An 11,428-nucleotide genomic window follows, 5' to 3' on the forward strand; every position below is an offset into this window, starting at 1 on the left:
TGCTACCCTTTTTGATTCTGCATCCCTAAAGCACTGATTTTCACCCTGCAGGCTGCAATTTTGTCCTATCATCTGCCTACTCTTCCTGACAGTCTGACTGCATGCATCTATCTTTGCTTTTTTTTACCATCCCTCCTAACCTGAGTCTCTTCATTCCTTTTCAGCAGGACAACGACCCAAAGCCCACTGCCAGAACAACAATGTAGTGGCTCCAAAATAAGAAAATTGATGTCTTTGAGTGGCCCAGTCACAGTCCTGGCCTTAATCTAATCAAACATCTCTGGCAAAACGTCAAGATTGCTGTCCACAACTGCTCTCCAACTACCCTGGCACAGCTTGAGCAATTTTGCAAGAAGGAATGGACAAATCTTGCTCCATTACATTGTACAAGACTTATCAAAAAACTACTGACTGTAATAGCTGCAAGAGGTGGTTCAAAGAAGGACCAAAGAATGAGGGATGAGTAATTTTGAACTGCTGACATTTAGGGGTTTTTTTTACAAATGAAGTGTTTTGCATGTTTTACAATTTTCCCTGTTTTTCTGGGAGTTCTACTGTGGAAAAAAAATGAGCATGTGATTCACAAATAAAAATTCTCAGTTAAATTGACCAAAATCCCTGGGTGTACTACACATTTATGTGAACAAAGCAATGCGGGCTGAATACATTTCCGAGGCACTGTACATTCTAACTCACAGGAATACAAATTACATGAAGCTCAAAAATTGTTCACCATTATAAATGGTCACAATTACACAAAGGTCATTTACAGCTTCATTACTTTTTATGCATATCTGAGTTGACTAAAAAATGTTCAAATCTTTAACCATGTGGTAAATTTAAATAATCTGTTTTATTTTAAACTCATTCCAATGCTTTGGCCAAAAAATAATTGTAACAGATCCAGCAACGTCATTTAAATTTGAATACTCAAGTATTTTTATTGTTTGGCAATAATTGGAAAAAAAAATACTCTGCCTTAGCAGTGAATCAGATGAGTTTTAAAACTGAGCAGATACTTAGCGAGAAGCAAAATGCTTTATTGTGGTACATTAACTAAATACTTGTCCTTACACAGTTGTTATTATGGCAGATACAGACTGTAAAGTTTTACTTCAATTTATCAGAGCTGAAAGTGCATATATTAAACCAGTATTCAATTAGCAACCATAATTAAACCTTAAACGTCAAATACCAAATACTTCCAGTATCTCTTTAGATTTTGCCACCTTTCAGAACCCCGAATTTGTGATTACTAATTTATTTTGTTCTGATATGTAATTTAGTTCCAAAATATTAAGCTGCAACTTTAATCACAAAGAACTTTGCATAACTATGTTAAAGTTGCACTAGAATATATATATTTAAAATTAGAAGTAACTCATGTTTCCATTACAAGAAACAAAACAGATAAATTCATAAAACCTATATCCTATCAACTGAAATTCTATTTCTAGTTTTAGTTCCCTTGTGGTCAATTAAAGAATTACTTCAAAATAACAGAAGCTACAAACTGCTTAAATAAATTGTGTACTATTCAACAAAATTTCACTACAGCTGGTTTATTTTAGCATATAAAATATTTCGAAGTACTTATAAAAATGGGCTTAAAAAGTTTCTACTGAGCTGCCCAATTAGTTTACTTTTTTGTTTGCTAATGTCACCTGCAAATTCAGTGTTGTATTGTTCTGTCAGCCAGTATTGCATACTTATTCATAACTGCCAAGCAACTATGAGCAGCAGGTTGGGACCAAGAAAATGAACATTGGAAAAATAGGCAAGCTACCATTGTTGTCTGAATAAACAGATTAAAAGGAATTGTTGTAATTAAAATTCTCTGCTCATTGTATTGAACTAGACCTCCAAGTAACCAGCTTTTGACAAGAGGAATTTGCCACCTCAAGTAATCACAAATGAGTTTTTAAACCCCCTTCCATTCTCAGTTGTCTCCTATCCCACTTGAACGACTCTACCAATGCTCATTAAAATGTTTTAATCAACACATATACAGGTTCATGTACAAAAGAGATTGGCTCTAAGCTCCGTTAATTTTTTTTATCATATAAATTTATATACTTGTCAGTTTTTGAACTAGTCATGTCAAGTGGCTCCCTGCTCTGCACTGTTCTAAGACAGCTATATTGGTTTACTGTTTGAAATCACAGCAGATCACTGCTTTTAAGTACCATTACACTAAATGGCACTTCATTATCCAACAAGGAAATATTTTTAGCTATATAAATGTTACAGTGTGCTTATTATTGATTCTTAACTTTTGGGGCATTATAGGGGACATTTATAGTTATTTAGGGGTTGCATTGACTACAAAAGTGTGGTACCTACAGGAGGTTTCTGCCCTTATTTCATACAAATAACACAGCAGGAGCACAGGAACTAGCTTTCAAAATAAAATTAAACAAAGCGGGAAAGGAATATTATAAATCAACACACTGGAAAAATTAATCAAGGTGTTTGAGGGATTCGTGCCCAAATTCACTTAAGAAATTGTCCTAGTTTTCACAGCATTTTTTAAGCTGAAGTCTACAGTTAGCAGTCTCAAAGCTACCTGAAAGAGGCAACAGAAGTAGATTGGATGATGAATAGGTATGCAGCATATTTGCTATCAGTCAGGCTGTCAAGTATAAAAGCTGGAAAGTCATGTGGTAGCTGTATAAAACTTTGGTTAGGTTACAGTAATGTTTGTCACATAGAAAGAAGATTGTAGAGGCAGAAGAGGCTCACCAGGATGTTGCCTGGATTAGAGAGCATTAGCTATAAGGAGGATGGACAAACCTGGATTGTTTTCTCTGGAGAAGTGAAAGCTGAGGGGTGACCCAATAATAAGTATCTAAAATTATGAGGGGCACAGAAAGGCAAATAGTCTTTTCTTCAAGGTGGAAATCTCAAGTACCAGAGGGCAGAACTAAAATATGAGTGGGGGAATAGTTTAAAAAAAATTTACAAGGATTTTGTTTTACTCAGAGTGTGATAGATGCCTGGATCCACTGCCAGGGAAGTGATGCGAACATATATAATAGCAATGTTTAAGGCACATGGACAGGCAATGAATGTTGGAATATAGGCCACATACACATAGGATAAGTCCCTTAGTACAGGCATCATGGTCACCACAGACCATCATGGGCCGTCAAGCCCATGTGCCAGCAATTGGGGTTCAATTCCCACCACTGTCTGTACAAAGTTTATATGTTCTCCCTGTGAATACATGGGTTTCTTCTGGATGGTCCGGTTTCCTCCCACATTCCAATGACAAACAGATTGGGTTACTGAGTTGTGGACATGCTATGGAAGCATAGCTACACTTGTGGGCTGCCCCCAGCACATCCTTGGACTGTTGGTGGTCGCTGATGCAAACAATACATTTAACTCTATGTTTCGAGCTACATGTGACAAAGTTAATTGTTATAAAAGCTAATCTTTTTATATTCTGTTGGTAAGCTTTCAATTGCGTCATCATAGTCACACATGTCCACTACTGCTTTAGCGTAAAATACTGAAAATCTCATCCACATGTTACCTCAAAACCTGAATGCTCCAATATATCAAGCAGTAGTAAATCAAGGCAAATGGACTTGCTGTGTTGTCTAGAATTCTAAACGTTTTGCCACTCATCCAAGAGACTTCTTCAGTTCTGATCCATGGTGAGTAGTTTTCTGGCACACTCTTGAGGTGTTTAAAAGGTACAGCAATCACATGAAGGTCGTTAAGAAAGGTAGAGGTAATGAGAGGGTCATAAGTCTTATCTTTCCATGAATGGAGGTGCCCTTTAGGTGTAGATATACAGCCAAGTCTTGACCTGAGGTGTTGGGCCATCTGTTTGTGAAGTGGTTGTTTTGTCTTGCCGATATACAATCCATACAGTTCTCATTGCACTGGATAGCATATACAATATTGCACTGTTTATGTTTGGGTGTGGAATCCTAAAGGACAAGGGACACTCTTTTAATGATAACAATGTGCAAATTTTGGACAGGGAAAACAGGTGGTTTGAAAGAGGGGTTAACAAAGCCATCTTTGTCAAACTGGAACTCCCATCCTCTGTTATATGCTAGCCCACACCAACTACCACATATCTATCATCTGTTTATTCACCTGACTTCTACTTCAATTTCAAAATTCTTCCTCCCATTTCCATAACATTTTATGGCTTCATTGTCACTGAAGCCTCCTATATTTATATAATAATTAAGTTTTCCATCACCACAGCCTTTATGCATCCTCCATTCCCTTTGCTCTTGATGAAGTGGTCATCCATCCAACTTTCTCAACTGTAGATTCTAGTGTGTAATGCAGGCTTCTTTTAATAGTTATCTCCTTTAGCTTAGTGTTTCTTGTCCAATTAGACTACAAGGAAGATCCTTGGGGAAATGTCTTACATTAAGGCCACTATGTTATGTACAGGAGGTATGTTTGTGGTTTTCAGTAGCTGTAGCCATCCACTTCAAGGTTCAATATGTTGTGCATTCAGAGATACTCCTCTGCAAACCACTGTTGTAATGCATGGTTATTTGAATTACTATAACATCCTTTTAGATTGAACTAGTCCTTTTACTTCTTATTACAAGCAGTTTACGTCCACTGGATTTTTTTGCACCAACTCCCTGCAAACTTTGGAAACTTGTGCTTTTAAATGCTAGGAGATCAGCAGTTTCTAAGATACTCAAACCACTCTATCTGGCACCAATCCACAGAAAAAGTCACTTAGATCATATTTCTTCCCTGTTTTGATGTTTGGTCTGAACCTAATCCTCTTGATTATGTCTACATGCTTTCATACATTAAGTTGCTACCACATCTTTGGCTGATTAGATATTTGCATTAATGAAGTTTACAGATGTACCTAACAAAGTGACTTTTGAGTGTACAAGGTTAAGGAAATTTGTTATGGATTCAGAGGAGCAAACAGGAGCCTTCAATACAAATAGCCTCATAACATTCATTGTCAGAGAATTTTCAAAACCCACAGAACATATATTGAATTGCTGCCCTCTGAGTTTTGAACTGCGCTCAACATTTTGGGGCACATTACTAACATACCTGACACCTGACTTTCTATTCCGAGCTGTTATGCAAGATTAAGATGTGGACAGTGGAAAAGATTCAAGGATGTTCTCAAAGCATGTTAAAAAAAACTTCAGTATTCAGTGTTAAGCAGGCACATATAGCTGGGGTGCCTTAGACTTTTGCACAGTACTGTATTTTTCAACGTGGAGAGGAGGGAGAATTTGTGAACCTGGCAGAAGCAAAAAATGTTGAGAATAGCGAGGGTGGTAGAGGAGTGCCAGAGGCAAGGGGGTGGTGCAGTTGTAGACACACCCAGCTGTGAGACATCAGTAGTCATTTGATTCCAAATAATTGAATTATTTATCATTCCAGAATGTCTCTGGTACTCTCTGCTCCCTCTCCCTTCCTCCTTTCCCAACAATGGTTCTCCTCTCCCACTCTCAATCATCATTAACAAATGTCATAAAATTAGGTTTTTTGCTGTAGCAGTAGTTGTACAATTCATACTGTACATAAAATTATAATACTGTGCAAAATTCTTAGTCTCCCTAGCTATATACATGTACCCAAGACATCTGCACAGTACTATACCCCAGGATCAGTGTGAATAATGCAAAATAATGCAGCACTTCATGAACTACACACCCTCTCATTCTGTCTAACGTTTCCTACACCTACTCCAATCCCACATAAATTCAGTCAAATTAGACCCCACTGAAATTAAATAAAAACAAGTCATTCTTGTTATGTTTATGTTTTGTAACTCCAAAACATAAAATTAATTGAAAGGAGAACAAGGGATCCGAGGGCTGCGAGTCTTGGTTCGGTTTTTACTTTTAGCAAGGCACACGCATATGACATTGTAGCGTGATGACACGTGCCATTTACATATTTGTATATTTAACTGATAATACATTATGTAAACAAAGAATGCTTAATTAAATATATTAGTATTGCTCAAATATTACTTTAATATTAAATACACAACTCTTCCCCTTTCTCAGCCATTAACTCCAACCCAGTACAGAATGCATCACAACTTACATATACAATATACTATATAATACAACTACTTTATAAGCATCTACAGTGTAGTAAATTTTAAATTGTCCCATTTACATTTAAAGATTTAGTTGCTCTGGAGATTTTCTTACTCATGTGGGATAATATTTTTCCTGACCAGGGAGATCACTCTACTTGCAGGCAAGATTTGTCACTGTGAAAAGAATCTCAGGTTCTGGGGCCTCCTCCATGGTGATTGTAGGAGTCAACTCAGACTGCAGGAAGTGGTTCTGACAGATCTGGACACCTTTCTTCACCTTTTCTTAGCTTTATTCTCTGGATCTACATTGATCCTTGCTTCTCTCCCAGTCACAACTTTTCTCTTTCTCCTGTACTACTTCTGTTTCACATTCCTTCTCTTGCTCACTCACATTCTCTACCTCTGCTTTTCAATTTCTTGTCTTCCTTTTCTTTCTAGTTTCTTGTGAATATCTCTGCATTTGCTAATTTCCAGAAATTGTCTCGTTTATTTTCTTCCATCTCCATAACTCTTAAGGCATCCTCATTCTATTTTGTGTATCTTGATCTTGGGAAGGTGCATTTAGTTCTCTGGAGTATTCTCTTATTGTTCCTTCTATTGCTCCCTTCACAATCTGATCTCTCGTCATGGTTTTCTTTTTGTCTCACACTTGAAATTCTTGTAACAACCTTAATGCACGCAGTGTAGATTCTGGCTCTTTATACTCGCAAAAAAAAGGTTTGCAACTTTCCTGAACTCTCTTAAAACCTAAACTCTCTTCCAGCTTAAAACCAAACTGCATTTTGCAAGTAACTGTATGACTACTATCAGTATCTTTCCAATTTGCTTTCCAATCAGAAGCACAGAGGTTGGCACCAACACCCGTTTGCCTTCTGTTAGGCAACTGTTCATGGTGTACAGTAATGAGGCAGTTGTGACATCACCCATACCTATCTTAGTTTGCATTCAGCTGACTCTCTTGCAAGGGATGTGGGATGCAACTAGTGAATGGATCTCCAATCAAGTTGTGGTTGGCAATCACGTTCCCACATTACTGGCCCTCCCATTTCTAAACACATACAAGCTCAATGTGGCTTGTTGGTTGTTAGATCTCGCTTTAAAAATGCCATTCCCACAGGAGTTAGCTTTGCTCCAGTACAAGTTCTTAGTTGGATATCTGTAGGCTTCAACTCAAACTTACATTGTGAAATGACAAACAGCTGAGCCAGTGTCCAATTCCATTTTAATTAATTTGCCATTCACTTTTGGTGTAAGCCATATTAATATAGTCTATTATTAGTTTCCACATTGAAAATCTGGCTACTCAGTCCTATGTCACTCTCATCATCAGATTTTATCAACAGCATTTTTGTCTGACCAACATGCTCTTTATGTCCTACTTAGTTGTATTTTCTGCCTTTAATCTTGTTGTACATGAGCCCATGCCGCAACAGCAACACAGTTTGTTCAAGCAGGCAGGTTTCTGTTTCAACGTTGCACTTTTGTTCAGGTTCACTTTTATTCCCAACTGCAACTCAATTGCTGACTGCTGTTTTCATTAATGCAGCAACTCAACTGCTTCTTTGTTGTGCTTCAGTTAGGTACCGTTTTTAAATGTTTTCTTGTAAGATTCAATAAACTAAACGATCTATCAGTGCATCATAAATTTTATTTCTTGTGTAATGAAATGCATCAATCTTTCCAAGGTAGCCAGCCATTTAAAAATGATTATCACCCGGTACTCAGTTTATGAACCCGTATATCTGTCCGTTTTCTGTCTTTTTTAAAAACTCGATCGTCTTTACTTTTGTGAAGGAAACGTGCTGATTCGAAGGAGGGGGTAAAAAGGGCTGTGCTTTTTGAATCAGAATCAAGTTTATACCACTGGTATACGTCGTGAAATGTGTTAACATTGCGGCAGCAGTACCAATACATGATAAATATAGGGAAAAGTGTATGTATATTAAATATTTAAAAAGTGGTGCAGAAAACTAGTGAGGTGGTGTTTAATGTCCATTTAAAATTGGAATAGTGGATTTTTAAAAACTTCAACCGTTTCTCGCTGGGTTTCAGCAAGTAGGTTGTCGTCTCGGGTTTGCTTTAAAAATGCCTCTTCGCCACTGTTACGTTTTTAAACTCCAAAACATAAAACTAACTGAAAGGAAAACAAAGGAGCTAGGAGACACAAATCTTACGTAACACAATTTAGTACTTTAAGCAAGACGTGCGCAAATGACGCAGTGGCGTGATGACCCATGCCATTTACGCACTGTCACCGCAATGCATTATGTAAACAACAGAATGCTTAATCAAAATATTTACAATATTTCTCAAATATTAAACACAACAATCCTTGTAGGTCTCCTGAATATGCATCAAACGGCCACTCAATTATCTCTGGGGACTTTTCTTAAGCTGAGCCGCATCACCTACAACTGATCTAAGTTCTAAATAATTGAATTGAAGCTTGCATCTCATACATTTTCTTGAATTTCGGTACACTCGTATAAACTTTCAATGCCAATCAAGCTGCATTAGTCCCTGACCTGTGAATCCTCATGCAATAAACTTTATTTCCTACCGTTCCAATTATTCTACATTGAACAAATTCTGACAGTACGTTGTAGAATTAGCCAAAATTTACGATAAAGAGTAGATCCTGATGCAAAGATGCGCGTACTTCAATCCTGAATCGGGTACATAATTTTCTTTATAAATACAATGGAAAGTGCTGGAAACAGCCCGTTCCCTTCCACCTGAAGCATTAACTGCTTCTTTACCAGGACTCTCCCTGACCTACTTACTGCTTCCAGCAGATTTCGGATTTCCAGCATTTATCTCTGATGCTACTCTCCCAGAATCTCGCTACTTCGCCGAAACCAGAACAAGTTTGAAAATTGACGCCGGGACTTGCCTGGACGTCCCGGCCGCCACCATTAAACGGTAATACCAAGTTGTCGCTGGTAACAGTGGGCGGAGCAACACTTACTTTCGCGCAATTTTACTCTGAAATCAGGGGCTCTTCTTCTTTTCCTGTCAAAATATATGCAGTAACCGATGAATGCGGCCCCAAAAACTCCGGCCACGATTACCCCCGTCCTCCCAACCTGCAGCATTCCGACGCGCTATCGTTCTCGACTTCAACCCAGCAACCGGCCCGGAAGTGTAACCAGACGGACGTCAACCTCACCCTAGCTGCCCTTTGCCCTCTGCCCTCGTCGGCGTGAGAGTTTGGCGGCCGCCATCTTTTTGACTGGAAGAAGCGCGCGGGCGTGTATCTTTCCTTGTGAATGATCCTTCGGTTTCTATCTGACTCGCCTGTGCTGAGGATTCTCTGCACACAATATAGAAACATAGAAAACTACAGCACAATACAGGATCCTGGGCCCACAAATATGTGCCGAACATGTCCTTACCTTAGACTCTGCCTCCACCACCGTTGTCAGCAGCCCATTCCACACACTCACCACTCTCTGTGTTAAAAACTTACCCCCGACATCTCCTCTGTACCTACTTCCAAGCACCTTAAAACTATGCCCTCTTGTGTTAGCCATTTCAGCTCTGGGAAAAAGCCTCTGACTATCCACACGATCAATGGCTCTCATTATTTTGTACACTTTTATCAGTCACTTCTCATCCTCCGTTACTCCAAGGAGAAAAGGCGAGTTCACTCAACCTATTCTCATAAGGCATGCTCCCCAATCCAGGCAACATCCTTGTAAATCTCCTCTGCACCCTTTCTATGGCTTCCACATCCTTCCTGTAGTGAGGCGACCAGAATTGAGCACAGTACTCCAAGTGGGGTCTGACCAGGGTCTTGTATAGCTGCAACATTACCTCTCGGCTCTTTCACTCAATCCCACGACTGATGGACAGACATACTTTATTGATCCCGAGGGAAATGGGGTTTCATTACAGTCCCACCAACCAAGAATAGTGTAGAAATATGGCAATATAAATCCATAAATAATAATAAGTAAATTATTCCAAGTGGAAATAAGTCCAAGATCAGTCTCTTGGCTCAGGGTGTCCGACACTCTGAGGGAGGAGTTGTAAAGTTTGATGGCCACAGCCAGGAATGACTTCCTATGAATCTATGCATCTCGATGGAATGAGTCTCTGGTTGAACGTACTCTTGTGCCTGACCAGTACATTATGGAGTGGATGGGAGACATTGTCCAAGATGGCATGCAACTTGGACAGCAACCTTTTTCAGACACCACCATCAGAGAGTCCAGTTCCACCCCCACAACATCACTGGCCTTACGAATGAGTTTGTTGATTCTGTTGGTGTCTGCTACCCTCAGCCTGCTGCTGCAGCACATAACAGCAAACACGATAGCACTGCCCACCACAGAGTCAAAGAACAGCCTCAGCATCGTCTGGCAGATGTTAAAGGACAGTCTCCTCAAAGTAGAGATGGCTCTGACCCTTCTTGTCGGCAGCCTCAGTGTTCTTTGAACAGTCTAGTTTTTTGTCAATTTGTATCCCCAGGTATTTGTAATCCTCCACCATGTCCACACTGACCGCTTGGATGGAAACAGGGGTCACCAGTACCTTAGCTCTCCTCAGGTCCACCACCAGCTCCTTAGTCTTTTTCACATTAAGCTGCAGATGATTCTGCTTGCACCATGTGACAAAGTTTCCCACCAAACTTTGAAGGCCAATGTACCATATGCCTTCTTAACCAGAGCCAACCTGCGCAGCTGCTTTGAGTGTCCTATGGGCTCGGACCCCAGGGTCCCTCTGATCCTCCACACTGCCAAGAGTCTTGTCATTAATGCTATATTCTGCCATCATATTTGACCTACCAAAATGAACCACCTCACACTTAACTGTGTTGAGCTCCATCTACCACTTCTCAGCCCAGTTTTGCATCCTATTAATGTCCCGCTGTAACCTCTGACAACCCACCACACTATCCACAACACCCCCAACCTTTGAGTCACCAGCAAATTTGCTAACCAATCCCTCCACTTCCTCATCCAGGACATTTACAAAAAATCAGAAAGAGTAGGGATCCAAGAACAGATCCTTGAGGCACACCACTGGTCACCGACCTCCATGCAGAATATGACCCGTCTACAACCACTCTTTGCCTTCTTTGGGCAAGCCAGTTCTGGATCCACAAAGCAAAGTCCCCTTGGATCCCATGCCTCCTTACTTTCTCAATAAACCTTGCATGGGGTACCTTATCAAATGCCTTGATAAAATCCATATACATCTACTGCTCTTTTTTCATCGATGTGTTTAGTCACATTCTCAAAATATTCAATCAGGCTCGTAAGGCACAACCTGCCTTTGACAAAGCCATGCTGACTATTCCTAATCATATTATGCCTCTCCAAATGTTCATAACACATAAAATGCTAAATAAACTCA

The 11,428-nt window shown here is 39.6% G+C and overlaps 2 protein-coding genes across 3 annotated transcripts in view; one reads left to right on the forward strand and one right to left on the reverse strand.

Annotated features, from left to right (window-relative positions):
• Positions 1-2,081, forward strand: part of timm9 (translocase of inner mitochondrial membrane 9 homolog) — a 26,172-nt gene extending 24,091 nt beyond the window's left edge. Inside the window, exon 5 of one of the 2 annotated variants that reach the window (XM_059957219.1) lies at positions 168-2,081. The gene's annotated coding sequence lies outside the window, so the exon portion shown is untranslated. Of the gene's footprint in view, positions 1-164 lie in introns of both variants that reach the window. The other variant, XM_059957210.1, reaches the window with a different exon arrangement.
• Positions 1-9,210, reverse strand: part of LOC132385224 (mitochondrial import receptor subunit TOM20 homolog) — a 20,008-nt gene extending 10,798 nt beyond the window's left edge. Inside the window, exon 1 of the mRNA XM_059957185.1 lies at positions 9,036-9,210. Coding sequence (XP_059813168.1) covers positions 9,036-9,162 — 127 coding nt within the window. The 5' untranslated portion in view covers positions 9,163-9,210. The remainder of the gene's footprint in view (positions 1-9,035) is intronic.
• Between the last annotated feature and the right edge of the window lie 2,218 nt (positions 9,211-11,428).

The sequence above is a fragment of the Hypanus sabinus genome, chromosome 2 (assembly GCF_030144855.1).
Source record: "Hypanus sabinus isolate sHypSab1 chromosome 2, sHypSab1.hap1, whole genome shotgun sequence".
In the NCBI taxonomy this organism is placed as follows: Eukaryota; Metazoa; Chordata; class Chondrichthyes; order Myliobatiformes; family Dasyatidae; genus Hypanus; species Hypanus sabinus.